Source organism: Leptonychotes weddellii, chromosome 4 (assembly GCF_054177405.1).
Source record: "Leptonychotes weddellii isolate Sample4059 chromosome 4, ASM5417740v2, whole genome shotgun sequence".
Classification (NCBI taxonomy): domain Eukaryota; kingdom Metazoa; phylum Chordata; class Mammalia; order Carnivora; family Phocidae; genus Leptonychotes; species Leptonychotes weddellii.
In genome coordinates this window covers 84,436,517-84,451,899 of record NC_138372.1, presented here as the reverse complement: position 1 = coordinate 84,451,899, position 15,383 = coordinate 84,436,517, and the positions used below count along the sequence as shown (strand labels likewise).

The following is a 15,383-nucleotide window of genomic DNA, read 5'->3' as shown; positions in this document are numbered from 1 at the left end:
TGGAAGAGCAAGGACTTGGGTGGCGGGGTGGGGGGGGGTGCTCCCTGCTTGGTGGGAGGAGACAGAAGAAAGGACAGAATGAAGTGGCCCTGCCAGGAAAGGTCTCAGCCCTCCATGTAATACCCGTGGTGGTCCCTGTCCCCGGTGCCCATCTGCTCCACCAGGATCCACGTCCTGCTCACACGCACCACCTGGGCACGCACGATCGTGCGTCCCCTCGTGTAGCACACGCACTCACACGGGCACGTGCCAGTCCACAGCTTCCCCAAGGCCTGGGGGCCACCTCTAGCCACCTGTCCCCTGACCGCAGACGCCAGACCTCCCTGGGCCAAGGGGGCCCGCTCCTTCTGGCCCCAGCCCTAGCGCCTGATGCGGACCTCAGCGGAGGTACCCAAAAGGCCACACCCCAACTCTGGAGGAAAGCAGAGGAGGCTGGGCCGCAGGGGTCCCTGGCTAAGCTTGGCATTGCCACAGGTCCCGCTTCCGTGCCGAGTGGGTGGTGGCCTAGGAAGCCTCCACACCCACCGGAGTCCAAAGAGCACAGGTGTGGCTGCCTTGTGGCCCCATCAGCATAAGGCCCGCCTGCTCACCCAGGGCTCGCCTGGCCACAGGGCCTCTGTCTGTGGCCGCCGGCAGAGAAGACGCTGCCCTCCCACCACCAGCACCGGACCACCAGCTCAAGCAGCAGCCCCCGTGGGGGGCAAACCTCACCGGAACACAGGTAAGGCCTGGCCTTCAGTAAGATCAGGGCCCCGCCCCGCCGCAGGCGATCCCGGCGTGGTGGGAACAAGCCAGTGTCTTCCCAGGCCAAGGTCTCCAGCCCATTGCCAGATGCAGCCAGGAAGAGCAAGCCCAAGAAAGGCTTGGGACTCAGCTGCCGGCTAGCTGGCTCGGAAGCAGGACAGGGGGAGCCAGGGGTCCAGAAGCATCTCTGGGCTCCTTCTCCCAGGGTCTGTGATGCAGACACCCCTTCCCTGCGCCAAGCCCCTAAGTTCAGGGGATACATGGGGGAAACTAGGCAGCCACAGCCCTACTCCCCCAAGGGCAAGGCAGGCCAAAGCCAGCTGCCTCCCCTCTCGTGTTATCTGGGATCTTGAGTTCTGATGGTTCCCGGGACCTGCCCACAGGGACCCACATGGACCATCCTGGCTTAGGCAGGGGAGGGGAGTAGGGCTGACCAAGGCAGAGCTCATTTTCTCTTCTTTATCTTCCAGATCTAGAAGCAGGAAGTGTGCAGCCTGCGAAGGCGGGGGAGGGGGGGGAGGAGTAGAGTGGGGAGGAACAGGCTTCTAGCACCCCTGTCCCCTCCAAGGGGACAGGGGTGCTCCCAAACAAGGAAAACAGAGCCAGCCGCCTCCTCCACAATCCCTCAGTTGTTTCCTAGCAACTGATTGCCCCATCCCTGAGTCATCTTATCAGACCCTCTGTTATTTTCATAACAGTCCTAATAAACGGGTGTGGGCTGCTCTCTTACACTTTGCCCGGGATGTTTCAGCGTCACTGTACATGCAGGCATACCACAGAGATGCATGGCACCCACAAACCTGACACCCTATTCATGATGCATACACACGTCATTCAAATGACACTTACCCTTGACCCCCATGCTCAGTTCTCTCCCACCCCACCCTGCGCCTGCGCACACACTGTACTTACCTGCTTTCCTTTCAGACATGTGTGTATTCTAGACAACCCCCCGCCCCATGCTGGGAAGGCACTGGGGAGACAGCCGTGGCAAGACAAGTCTGTCCTCAGCAGGTCACAGCCCCGTGACAGAGGCATATCTCCACAATTAAAGCCAGGGTTTGCAGCCAGACCAGGCTAGGCTCATTCTCCAGGAAATACTCTGGTGACCTCAGGCCTGTTACCCTCTCTGAGCCTCAGAGTCCCCATCTGGTAAATGGAACAATAACAGCACCCGCCGGGTGAGGTTGTTTTGAGGATTAAGTGAGTTGATGAGGGGGAAGTCCATAGAACAGTGCTCAGCACGTAGAGCCAAAGAAGTACAAGCAATGGTAGTGAAAATTAAATATGGTGTTTGTAAGGGGCACGGCCCCAGGCTTGCACACTAACCAGAGCGGCTGTCTTTGTGAGAGAGAAACATGAAGATTGGCCGTGGCATCAGGAGGGCACTCTGGGCAGGGGAGGATGGTGGTCAAGGGGGGCTTCATGGAGAAGGTGATCCTTGAGCTGGATTTCAAGGGCTGGGTAGGGAGGGGCTCTGGGCAGAAAGTTCAGAGTATGGAAAAGTGAAGAGACAGGAGTCTTCACTGTCTAAGACATTCAGGGAAGTGCAAATCATTGACAAATCCTACAGAGCCCCATGATTAAGATGCCTGCACACGCGCATGCAAACAGATACACACACACACATACAACACACACCCCTCCCTAAGTGGGTCCGCAGCTTAAGAGGCAACATAACCTCCTCCCAATGTGCAGAACTGAAACAGGCTTGCTCGAGAAGCTTGCTTTGGCAAGGAAGGCTGCTGCACCTGACGCCTTTCCTCCAGAGGCTAGTGCAGCCCATGGACCTGGCATCTTTTACATCCAGGCCCAGGACAGGATATGTTCCCAGGTGCCTGTCCACACAGCTTTCCCGAGCCCACGGGAATGAGCCTTACTGACCAAATAATGGGAGGCCAGGAGCCTGCCTTGAGGCCTCCCTGGCCCAGCCAAAATGGGGCTCCTCGGAGGAAGGCCAGGCTGCAGGATGGTTACAGAAAGGCCCCTGGAGCCAGAAGTTTTGGGTCTGGTCCTGGAGGCCCCAGGTCAGAGCCTGGCCCAAACCTCAGGACTGAGTGAGGGATGAGCTGCAAGAGCACGTCTCCTGCCCAGTCCTGCCCTGGTATTTTTCTCCCCAGCCCTGATAGCTGTCTCTCTGGTTCAGTGTCAGTTCGAGGAGTCATCTAACTGTGGCAGCATGTCCCGGCCCAGCAGCAGAGCCATTTACCGTGAGCTCCCCCTCTGGTCCCCTCTCCCCTCCCCTCCCCGAAACCCCTGCCCTCACTGACCAACCCCCTCCCGTAACTGTCTGTGTCCCCCCCATCTGTTCCTCCATCTCCATCCCCTTGCTTTGCACCCCTGCAGTGTACCGGAAGGAGTACTTGCAGAACGTCTCCTCCGAGCCCACCTGTCTGCAGCACAGGGTGGAGGTGAGTAACCCTGGGGAACTGCTCTTTGCCCAGGATCTGGCATGGCAGCGGGAGGACGGCCCGCATGAGGACGGTGGTCCCTGCAAGGACCTGCAAGCAGAGCCCTGTCTCGGCGGGGAGAGGTCTGGGCTGGAGTCCCCAGGGCAGGCATGCGCCACTGGGGGCTGGAAAGAAGGTTCCAGCCCTGCCTGGGCAAACGGCACTGGCACTGTGAGATCTAGTTGCCTGCAGGGCTGTTGGCACTACAGGGCGAGCGCAGGCTGGAAGGGTGTTGTGGGGAAGAGCAGACACCTGATCAGGCTGAAGCACCTGGGGCAGACAGCAGATTTAGGCTCCCAGGGAGAAGCAGCAGGGAGGGACACAGGGACAGTGGTCTGGAGGCTCACAGGGCAGCAGGGATTCCGCTCCCCCAAAGCCTGCCAGGTGGGTTGGGGCCAGGAGTCCTGGGCCTCATGACAGAGGCGGGGGGTCGAACTGGCTCCATTCAGGCCTGGTGGATGAGAGCAAGAGGAGATGTGTCCCAGATGCACATGAGGTCAGGGGCCCCAGAATATGTAGGCAGCGTGAACTCCCAGAGAGGCACTGGGGCCTGGACAGAGAGCAGGGCAGGGGCGTCAGGAGCAGGAAGCAATGGCTGCCCCCCCAACAAGGGCCTGGAGGGAGGGCAAGGGGTGGGGCTGTGGCTTGTGAAGGTGGCATTTGGATGGGAGAAGGGAGGGGTCTCCTTGAGGAAGGAGAATAACAGCAAAAACCTGCCAGGATCATCAGACTAGCAGTGGGCAAGGCTCTGAGTGAGACCGAGATGACTATGGCCCTCATCGGGCAAGACTCAGAGAGGGAGCTCTTGATCTTCCTGGGAGACTGGGAAGGGATAGACTAGCAGAAGTGGGAAAAGCATTCTGGGTATGGGAAACAGCATGAGCCAAGGCAGGGAGGCAGGACTGTTCAGTCAGTGAGGAGAAGGATCAGGCTGGGATGGTGGATTCCCAAAGGGGGCAAAGAAAGCCAGGGACAGAATCTGAGGGTCCTATATCCCACCCAGAGGAGTTCTGACTTTATTTGTTGGGTTATTAGGGCCCACATCTACCTCCAAACAGCCCCCTCTGCTGGCCTGGACTGTTAAGGGCCATGACATCCTTCTTCCAGAGTCCTAAACCCTCGCATGCAGCTCATCAGAGCCTGACTCGGGGGCCCTATCCTAGCTCAACTGCTCCTGGCCTCCCATTGGCCACTGAAGGCTGCTCTATGGGGATGGCCTGGGACCTCCCCGACAAGGAGGCCAGGAACACGTCCTCCTCCTCTGCTGTCTTTCCCCCACCCCTGCCCACTACCACCTGTGTGCCCCCTCTCCAATCCTCCTTTCCCCTCAGCACCTGATGACGTGTAAGCTGGGGACTCAGAAAGTCCAGGAACCCAAGGATGCCCTGAGGAAGCTGCAGGAGATGGATGCTCAGGGCCGGGTGTGGAGCCAAGACTTGCTCCTGCAGGCCAAAGATGGCAGGCTCCAGCTGCTGGACATCGAGACAAAGGTCAGCACCCCCTGGACTCTGCAGTGGGTCACAGCTAACATGGGTTGTGGATAGCCAGCACCAGGCATGGACTCACCCCTCCTGTGCCCCAAACATAGGACACCTGTCCCCATATACAGTATGCACCCAGGCCTAGGGAGGGCTGGGGGACAGAGGCACCGGGGTCAGGGAAGACGACACCCCTGCCCCAAGCCACGAGGCGAGCTGGGGCGGCCCAGGTTCGGGGTTCCCAGCAGCCACCGCGGCGCTCAGTGACCTCACGGCCGAACTCTCCTTCTGGCCCAGGAGGAGCTGGACTCTTACCGCCTGGACAGCATCCAGGCCGTGGACACGGTGCTGAACTCCTGCTCCTACAGCTCCGTCCTGTCTGTCACGGTGCAGGAGTCGGGCCTGCCAGCCACCAGCATTCTGCTCTTCCAGTGCCAGGAAGTGGGGGTGAGGGACCAGGGGCAGGGTTGGGGAGGGAGTGGGCATAGTGTCCAATGACCATCACTTTCCCCCCAGCACCCCCCCACCACCGACACACACACACACACACAGAGCCTGCCTGATTGCTGCTTCCTCCAGGCAGAGCAACTAAAGACCTGCCTGCAGAAGGCCCTGGAAGAGGGGCAAGAGCAAAGGTAGGCAGTCTGGGTCCCAGCCCACCTGCAGGACCTCAGAGCCTGGGCCTGGGTGGGCCAGGCCCTGGCCCCACTCCTGGGGGAGCCCAGGAGCCTGTGGCCCAACCAACCTGGGCCTGGAACTGGGGAGGGACCAGGCTGGGGCTAGGATGCAGATGGGCATGAGGGAGGAGATGGGACTGGGCCCAGGGAACACTGGAGACTGTCCCCGGAGACTGACATGGGACCGAGAGGGCCTAGGGGGCATGAAAGTGAGGCAAGGTGGAGTCCAGCTGGAGACCAGGGAGCAGGGCAGGTGGATTTCCTGGAGAGGGGTGGTGATATCCCTTGATCCTGGGGCAGAGCCTCCGTCCTAAGAAGCCTGTCAAAGCTGTGTCCCCATCATGTGCTCAGCAGACCCCAATCTGCCCATCACCCCAGCCAAGACAGATGGAGGGGGCCTTCTCTGGAAAGGTCATTCTCCAAGAAGCAGGTACCCCCACCAGAGCAGGGGCCTCCTCCAAAACAGCCCTACTGGACGACCCCAGAGCACAGTAAGTGTGGGGCACGAGGGCAGGTGGAAAGGAAGCTTTGGATCAAAGATCAAAAAAAGGCTCTGGGCCATTGTCCCCTTCCATTGTAGGCACACCACACAACTTCAGTGTCCGAGAACAAAGCACCTTCACTCTGCCTCCTCCAAGGCGGCCCCCATCCCCCAAGAACCCAGAGAGGGACGAGGTAACCATAGTTTGTCTTGAGCTGGCTGAGGCTCTCTGGGCCTGGTCCCAGGATGGCCAAGGCAGGCCCGGGACTGAGGAGGGACAGGGAGGCTTGATCAGACTCTGGGCTGGGCCTGAGGCTCTAGTTGGAGGTGGGGAAGGGTCGGGGGTGGGGGGGCTTCCAGGGTGGGCCCAACTGCCCACTCAAGGGCACGGGTTGTTTGGGGTCCAGGAGATACTAAGCCATGTCCTTAGGGACATCGAGCTGTTTGCGGGAAAGCTGAAGGAGGCCCAGGCAATGAACAGTCATAAGAAGAAGAGACTGGGGAAGAAAAAGGGCAAGGATCAGTGGGGTGAGTGCTGAGGGCTACAGGGGAGGGGAGAGAGGTGGGGACGTGGTCTTGGGATGAGCTACAACCCACCACCTTCGCCCTCCCCTGCAGTGATAACACGGGCCCAGTATATCGATTGCTTCCAGAAGATCAAGTACAGCTTCAACCTCCTAGTATGTGACCCCTCACAAGTTCCACAGCCCTCCCCCCTCATCCCACCCCAGTAACTGCCTCCTCTCTGGTCTCGTGGACAGCCCCAAGTCCTTTCCTTCTCTAGCTTCTCCCCGTGGAACCTGCCCTCCTCCTCTTGGGACTTTTGGAGAGTACCAGGCTCCCACCCAAGGCCCTGAACAATTGTAGTGTCCTGGGGTCCTGGTGAAGGTGGGGAAGGGTGAAGGGTAGTAGCACATAGCGGCCTGTGTCCCCAGGGGAAGCTGGCCATCTGGCTGCAGGAGAGGAACGCCCCTGAGTTCGTGCACATCCTCTTCCAACTGGTAGACTCCGTGAGTTTGGGGACAACAGGGTGATGAAGAGGGACAGGCTGAAGTTAAGATAGAGCAGAGGCCGGGGCGAAAGTCAGGCGGCAGAGGGAGGCTGTGGGGTCTGCACTTTGCTCACCACAATACAACCTCCTCGTTGACTCCAAAACACCACCCCTGCTGTGTACAGAACCCCTCAACAGGAGAGATGGGCTGGGGTCGGTCCGAGGATGCCAGGGATCCAAGGGAGACAGGAAGGAGCAGCAGGCCTGAGGCAATGTGGGAAGCCAGGAATTCCGGGCCCCTTCCCACTCCTGTTTGGCCCTGGGAGAGCCTCAGCTTTCTGACACCTTCCGTCCCTCCCCTAGATCCTGGCCCAGTGCCCTGAGCCTGGCCTAGCAGCCCAAGTGATCTCACCCCTCCTAACCCCCAAAGCCATCGACCTGCTGCAGTCCTGCCTCAGTCCGGCTGAGAGTGCCTTCTGGAAGAAGCTGGGTGTGGCCTGGACCACCAGCCGGTGAGTGAGGACAAGGCCGGAACTGAACCAGGCCAAGGGGCATGGGGGCACCGGGCAGGACGTTGGAGACGGCAGGCTCTTGGTTGTCACAAACCAGAAATAACTCAAAACAGATCCAGGGGGACTCTACATGGAATTCCCAACTTTTTATTAGACTAAATACAAACAATTAAAAAAAAAAAAAAACCACCAAAATGGCCGCTCACCATCACCCCCACCACTGAAGGAAAAAAGGACAATTCTTCCCAAGAAGCAGAGTTGGCAACCTGCTATTAAAATATTTTCTCATGTTGGTCAAGGACAGAGTGAAAACTTTGTCTCAATCCAGCCAGAACTTAAGGATTGCTGACGGAAGCGATGCCAATGTAACATCACTAAGACTTGGCAACCAATGGGCCAAGGGGTGGAGAGAGAAAGAGGTATTCCGTGTGGCCGTGAGATGGGCCACAGCACAATCAGGCCTGGCTGGGGAGGCCGCGGGGAGCAAGCGGAAGGTGGGACCAGCTGGGGGTGCGCCGAGCTGGAGCTGGGGCATCAGTGAAACGTTCCCCAGGTACAACCCCCCCCCACCGGAACTCAGGAGAGAGGTCCCAGCTGGCCCGTGGGTTTGAGAACAGTCAGCACAAAAGTGACATCTGGGGGGCGCCTGGGTGGCTCAGTCGGTTAAGCATCTGCCTTCAGCTCAGGTTGTGATCCCAGGGTCCTGGGATCGAGTCCCGCATCGGGCTCCCTGCTCAGCGGGGAGCCTGCTTCTCCCTCTCCCTCTGCCTGCCTCTCCCCCTGCTTGTGCTTGTTCTGTCTTTCTCTCTCTGTGTCAAATAAATAAATAAAATCTTAAAAAAAAAAAAAAAGGTGACATCTGGAGCCACCTAGAGGCAAGGGCTCTGGAGGGAGCCCCAAGAACTCACTTAAGCCAGCGAGGCCTGCACCATCCCGTGGGAGAGGAAGGAAGGGACACTTCACGGGTTGGTGGCAAAAGGGGGAAAGGGTCAAGGAGGCCAAGAGAAATTCCAGAGAGTTGAAAGGAGAAACAAAACAGCAGGGGCGTGAAAACCAGGAGAAAAGAGGGTTTTAGAAAGAGAAAGAGAGAGAGTCGACCATGAAATCAGCCCAGTTGTGCTAGTGAGTCTCCTGCCTAATGGGCAGCCCTTCCCTGTGCAGCCTCTTTAGAAGAATTTTTGCCCGATTCATCTAAAGACATGAATTATGATTCAATGTCATCTATTGATTTCATTGTGGTAGAACATACATAAGATAAGATTTACCATTTTAAAGTGTATGATTCGATAGCATTAGGTACGTTCGCACTGTTGTGCAACCGTCTCCACTGTTTCCAGAACTTTTTTCATCGTGCCAAACAGAAACTCTGTACCCATTAAACAATTAGTTAAACAGAACTCTGTACCCATTCCTCCCTCTCCCCAGTCCCTGGTAATTTCTATTCTCTTTTCTGTCCCTGTTTATTATTTCAAATATAAAATGAAGTCAAATGTGCCCTAAAATGTTTTCCAATTTCTTAAAATAACCAAAAATCAATGAATGAATGAATGAATGGAGAGATAATACAGAAAAGAGACTAACCAAAAAGATGTAAAAGCCCTCAAAAGAGTTGAGTTTTGGCAAATTATACTCAGGTGATTTGCTTTTAGGCAAATTGACTGGAAGTTATAAATAGCACTAAATTCTGTGGTAATCCAGAAGCATTTAGACCCTACAAGGCCATTGTATTTGGCAATTGGGAGATTATTGGGACTTTCGAAGGACAAATTTCTTTCTTTTTTTTTTTTTTTAGATTTTATTTATTTGAGAGAGAGCATGAGAGACAGAGAGAGAGAGAGAGCACACAAGCAGGGGGGAAGGGCAGAGGGAGAGGGAGAAAGCAGACTCCCCCTGAGCAGGAAGCCCAATATGGGATTCTGAGGGCCTCCATCCGAGGACCCTGGGACCATGACCTGAGCCGAAGGTAGACGCTTAACCGACTGAGCCACCCAGGTGTCCCCAAGAACAAGTTTCGAGAGGTAAAAATCAGGTTGCAAAAAGTAAGGAAAGACCCAGGGTTAAGAAAATGTAGGCAGGACATATAAACACGTTCTCAGAAAAGAGAAGTTTCTAGAATGACTGTCTAAAAGGAGTGTTAACAGGATCAAGAGAAGACTTGAGCATGTTTTTAGGGTAAAGAAAGGGAACCAATTAAAAAGATTCTGAAGACAGAGTGATGTGTTTGTTCCTGCTGAGCAGATATTTATTAGCTGCCTCCAATGCCCTACCCACGGTACTCAGGGTGCCGTCACGGGGCTCCCTAGAGTAAGAAACCCAGACACGGGGGAAGCATTACTGGGAGAGAGGCAGTACTCCGGGGCCTGGTGAGGAAGGGAGAGACTTCCTCAAGGGGAGTGGGGATTCCCCGGGAGAAGATTCCTAGCAGAACAAGCCTGGATGCCACAAACAGCCCTGCCCTTCCTACAGTGCGGGTGCAGCGGGGCCGGGGGAGGGGGGAGGCTGGGAAGCAAGTAGCAGCCCCCACCCTAGACTCAACCACAACAGCTTCTGTGATGCAAGGTGAGTCCCACCCACGAGTGAGCTCAAAAGAAAGAGAGCGCTGCCAAGAAATGAAACACAGGTCAGAGAAGCCCTGCCTGAGACCCCGAGGGGGGTCTTCCAGCCCCGACAGTCTGCAGTTCCACCCCTTTGATCCAAACCCCCAGTCCAGAGTTGCTGTATCTGCACTTCAGGGCAGGGATGAGGCCGGGCCACAGATACCCTCACGTTGGGAGGTGTGCATGCTTCACTGCGTGCCCCTGTATGAGTGTCTGGGGCCTTTCATCCGTGCTCACGGGCCATGTCCTCCCTTCCCTAGAAGACCCCGAGCCTGGGCCCCGTCATCTCCTCCTTCGCCACACCCAGCAGCCCGGCACACAGCGGACTCAGCTTTGTTCTCTCTCCCCAGGGCCGACTGGACAGGCATTGAGCCCCTGCCCTACCAACCCACATTCTATGATGGTTGGCAGCTTCCAGAACCCTCCAACCAGGTAAGGGGAGCTTCGCAAAGAGCCCTGCTCAAAGCCCTGGTCTCTGGGCTACTCTCTGCCCTCTCAGTCCAAACCACGGTCACATGACACCTACGTGGTGGGTGGGGTCACAGAGGGACCCAGATCTGCGTGGTGGCCAGGCAGGGGAGGGGATATGAGGCAGGTGTGTGCGAGTGGGGCTGTGGTCTGATACCCCGGCTCCCCCCCACCATGCTGGCTGACTCCCTGCTCCTGCTCTCTCTGTTTTTTCCCTACAGGCACCCTCAGGACAGCAGAACTCTACTTCCCTCTGGTACGCCCTGGGCTTAGTCGGGACTGCATGATTCTGGGGAGGCCGGGGCGGGACTGACCCAGTGGATCTGTGGATTCTACCACACAGACCCTCTGGGCTCACATTTAGCCAGTCACGTGCCTCCCCTACCTTGGGTGAAAAAGCAGTGTTTTACCTTCCCAGACTCCAGTCCTTCTCGTCATACTACCTATATCTCGACATACTACCTCTGATTTCCCAGAGCGCAGGTATAAAGCACTCAGAGGAGAGCTCAGACATAGAAACGTCCACTGCTAACAGAGTCTTCAGAAATCAGTGACATTTCAGACCCCTCGTGCCTGCAGGAACCCCCACCCCAATCCCCGCCTTACGTTGACCTGCCATTAAACCCTGTGGCAGCCGAACAGTCACCACCAGACTCCAGGCAGGAGATATCTGGGTCTCTGGGGCTGGGACAGGGACTCAGTCTCTGAGGCTCCATTCTCCAGCCATCCTGACTCTGTGTGTGGTCGGGGGTGGGGGGGAAGCTCTGGGTTAGGGAGCACCTACTACTTTGCTCAAGAGGAGACACAACATGGCCCTCAGCCTGGGAACCCTAACCACGTGCCCTCCAGCCCCAGACCTGTCAAGCCAGCCCTGAAAATGCAAGTCCTATATGAGTTTGAAGCCAGGAACCCACAGGAACTGACTGTGGCCCAGGGAGAGGCGCTGGAGGTGAGACATGGGCTTGAGCCTAGAAAAGGAGGTGGTGGTTGGTGGGAGCCATAGGCAGCCTGGCGTTGGTGGTCTGGGTATGGGGCTGCTGGGGTGGGTGGCCTAGATAGGGAGAAGAAGGATGGGGGAGGGCAGGAAGGAAGAATGCCTTGGCGGGGGGTGTGGGGTATGGACAGAGGCTTGGGTGACTGAGGTAGTGACTCTTGGCAGGTCCTGGACCAGAGCAAGCGGTGGTGGCTGGTGAAGAATGAGAAGGGACAGAGCGGCTACATTCCCAGCAACATCCTAGAGCCCCTACAGTCGGGGGCCTCTGGGAGCCAGAACCAGTCGCCTTCTTGGGTAGCACCCAGCCTAGACTATCCAGAAAATCTAAGTCAGGGGTGGGAGCAGGAAGGATTCATTGACAAGTGGAGGAGATAGCCCTGGTTCAAGTTCATCTGTATCACCACAGGGTTACTATTTGCCAAGTTTATCATGGGGCCAGAGCAGAGAATAAGCCTTGTCCCCACCAGATAAGTGAACCATGGAGTGAGATAAGTCTTGACGGGAACCCAGAGCAGGGGCCTGGATGATGGGGGCTGTGGGCAGAAAGGAGAAGAGGGGCGCCAGGGTGGCTTGGTAGGTTAAGCATCTGCCTTCGGCTCAGGTCATGATCCCAGGGTCCTGGGATCGAGCCCCACATTGTGCTCCCTGCTTAGCGGGGAGTCTTCTTCTCCCTCTCCCACTCCCCCTGGTTGTGTTCCCTCTCTCGCTGTCTCTCTGTCAAATAAATAAATAAAATCTTAAAAAAAAAAAAGAAATGAGATGCGATGGCTTCTTACCCCCAGCTCCCCTGATTCTAGGCTCCAATGCTTTGACTTAGCTCAATGCCTGAGGAGGTCACAGCCTGGCTGCAGGCCGAGAAATTCTCCACCGTGTAAGTGCCTAGCCCCAGAGGGCGTGTCGGGAGAACCTCTTCGAAGGACTCCGATAATAGCCAAGGAAAACCAGAGACCCAGAACATGCGGGGGACAGAAGAGACCCACAGTGCCCCCCTCTGCTGAGTTAGAGAGAGCAGGAGAACGGGGTGTCCATGCCTGTGCAAGAACACTGAATGAGGAGCCTCTGCCTGGAGGAAGAGAGCAGGATCCCCCGAGAACTCGGGAAGAACTTCAGCTGCCAGCCACCCCTCCCCACCACAAAATTCTCTCCCAGGGCATTTCTCAGTTCAAACCCAGGAGTCCTGAGCTTGGTTTAAGCCAACATGCCTATCTGACTCCTTCACCTCCAGATACCCTATTCCCTGAATTCTCCTGTAACCCCAGCCTCCAAGCCCAAACAGCCCCCCATCCGTCCGATACTCCAGAATATACCACGCCCCGAATACGCAGGCCCAAGTTCTTCCGCTCTCCTGCTGATAGATCCTGCTGTTCTCGTTCCCAGCACGGTGAGGAGCCTTGGGTTCTTCACAGGGAGCCAGGTGCTTCACATGAGACCCGGGAAGCTACAGATGCTGTGTCCACAGGAGGCCCCACGGGTCCTGGTGCAGTTAGAAGCCGTCAGAAGGATGCTGGGGGTGAGGACACCCTGGGCCCCTGACCCGCACAGGAAATGCTGGATGCTCCCCGGGGTGGGAGGGAGAATGCCAGGTGGACAAGCCCGCAGGCTTCCATTCCATTCCAGTCCAGTCCAGTCCTGGGCTAGAACGGGGTGCGACAGGTACTGGGCACAGGATATTCCCCCCCAGAGGCTTGACTTCACGTGCTCAGGCATGCAAGCTCAGGCATGCCGTGAGCCTCCAAGCCGACTGTCGACATGACCCGCCTCACCTCAATCCTTTTCTTTCCTCAGATGAGTCATTAGGCACCAACCCAGACACTTCGGAGATCAAGACCCTCCCACAACAAGCAAGATGGCAGATCTGATACTCCTTGGAGCCCTGAAAAATCCGCTCTCGGGTCCCCAGTTTGCAGCGAACCCCACACCCCAGCACAGCAAAGAGGATGAGGAAGCCCAGAGGTTGAGACCAACGGTGCCCCTTCTCGCTGTGTTGGGAGCCCTCCCCAGTTATCACCTATTTATTGTATCTCTTTCCTAAGCCTGGAGCACTTAATCTGTCAGGACTCCGTTCAGTCCCTCTCCTCCCCAATAAAAGCAGCTTTGAGCTTGGTCTGTGCCTCCCCGCAGCTTCCGCTGGGCCTGATGGGGCCCAAAGGCAGGGAGGCAGGAAGAGGTGGGACTCCGGGCCTGAAAATGGCAGCCGCCCCCCGCCCATCACTGGGCCAGGCTGTTGGAAGGTGAGTGGGGACTCCCACCGCAAGCCCGGAGCTGAGAGAATTTGAGCAGAAGCTCTCCTTACTCTCTTTCTAAACAAACTCCAAAATAAGACTCTGCCCACCATCTTTCTCCTTCTCTGTACCCTTCTCCCAGTACGCCCAAGGCACCCAGGACAGCTGAGGTACAACGCTTCCTGGGAGGAAAGGGTCCTCAGGCTGACAGTGGCTGGTGTGGATCACCCTGGCTGAGGAGCCAGAGAAGCACTAACAAACACGTCAGCTGCTCCAGGCTCCACTTGGCAACTTCCTCTTTTAAAACGACTGTGGTCCCCTCCTCCTGTTGGGTGAGCCAACCCTGAGCTCCCCAAACCGCCCCCCTCCCGGCTTATCTCTTTAGTGGTGGAGCATAGGGAACACTGGACTGCAAGTCGCAAGTCTACCAATCGGCTGTTTGACCTGTTGTAAAGTCACTTCACACTCTGGGTGCCTATTTTCTCAAAGGTTAAGTGAAGAGTTTGGACTGTTTGTGGCTTCTAATATCTAATATACATAGCCTTTTTAAGTCTCATAACTGTCATGGACTCTCCTCCCTACAGAACAGAGGTTATTCTTTTATTGCTTTTGGCTACAGAGAAGGCTTGATGTGTCTGTGATCAATGGTCCTGGAGGGTTCTTAAGATGTTCCCCTAAGTCTCTCTTTTGTCTGGGCCCCAGAGTACCCTATTTTTGGACTGCCTGTGCCTGGCCTCCGAAAATCACCTCTCTTAGCTGGTCACACTGAATAGGAAAGCCAAAACTTTCCTTCACAAAAGAGAAAAAAAGGCGAGACTCTTAGAGTCTGACCCTCAAGGGCCGAAGTTAATTTCTTGGGATGGGGAGACGAGATATTAACCCATCACCCTTTGGGGTTTCATAGAGCTGAAGGAGTCCTAGACACAGGGAAAGACTTCAGGACCAGAAACAAAACAAAAACAAAAAACCCAAGTGGTTTAGCACAGGGCTCCCCAGATTGCCCAGCAAAGACTGAGACGAGGTAAGGGGCTGCCAGGGCACCCAAAGCTCACTGGACCTGGCACAAGTGATGCTATTAGACAGACCTAGGTTTGAATCCCAGGCCACCCCTGGAAACTGAAGCTTAGAAAGGCGACTGCACCTCTCCAGGCATTGCTCATCTTCATCCAATGGGCACAAAACCTATTTCACAAAACTGTTGCGAAGCTTGAATTGGAATAAGTTAGCCAACCTATATGAAATATTTAGATTCTTGCCTGACATATCATAGGTGTTCAAAACATATTCATCTTGTGGGGCGCCTGGGTGGCTCAGTCGGTTAAGTGTCTGCCTTTGGCCCAGGTCATGATCCCAGGGTCCTGGGATGGAGCCTGGGGCTCCCTGCTCAGTGGGGAGTCTCCTTCTCCCTCTCCTTCTGCCCCTCCCCCTGCTCGTGCTCTCTCTCTCTCTCTCTCCTTCTCTCTCTCAAATAAAAATCTTTTTTTTTAAAGATTTATTTATTTATTTGAGAGAGAGAGAGAATGAGAGAGAGCACATGAGAGGGGGGAGGGTCAGAGGGAGAAGCAGACTCCCTGCCGAGCAGGGAGCCCGATGCGGGACTCGATCCCGGGACTCCAGGATCATGACCTGAGCCGAAGGCAGTCGCTTAACCAACTGAGCCACCCAGGCGCCCTATTTTTTATTTTTTTAAAGATTTTATTTATTTATTTGACAGAGAAAGACACAGCGAGAGACGGAACACAAATGGGGAGTGGGAGAGGGAGAAGCAG

The 15,383-nt window shown here is 56.1% G+C and overlaps 1 protein-coding gene across 4 annotated transcripts; it reads left to right on the top strand.

The window, feature by feature from the left end:
- Positions 1–408: 408 nt before the first annotated feature.
- EPS8L3 (EPS8 signaling adaptor L3) lies at positions 409–12,156 on the top strand. Of its 4 annotated transcripts, none has more exons than XM_081815632.1 (16): positions 409–721; positions 2,891–2,954; positions 3,091–3,155; positions 4,526–4,684; positions 4,970–5,119; positions 5,252–5,307; positions 5,701–5,840; positions 5,930–6,024; positions 6,238–6,358; positions 6,449–6,510; positions 6,766–6,840; positions 7,185–7,333; positions 10,281–10,362; positions 10,620–10,654; positions 11,248–11,347; positions 11,558–12,156. In XM_081815632.1, the coding sequence occupies exons 2-16, from the start codon at positions 2,924–2,926 to the stop codon at positions 11,765–11,767; spliced, it is 1,530 nt and encodes a 509-aa protein (XP_081671758.1). In that variant the 5' UTR covers positions 409–721; positions 2,891–2,923; the 3' UTR covers positions 11,768–12,156. The 4 variants fall into 4 exon arrangements, with proteins under 4 accessions (XP_081671758.1, XP_081671757.1, XP_081671755.1 ...); XM_081815631.1 differs by having other exon boundaries at positions 5,704–5,840; positions 11,161–11,347; positions 11,558–12,155; XM_081815629.1 differs by having other exon boundaries at positions 11,161–11,347; positions 11,558–12,155.
- Positions 12,157–15,383: the final 3,227 nt, after the last annotated feature.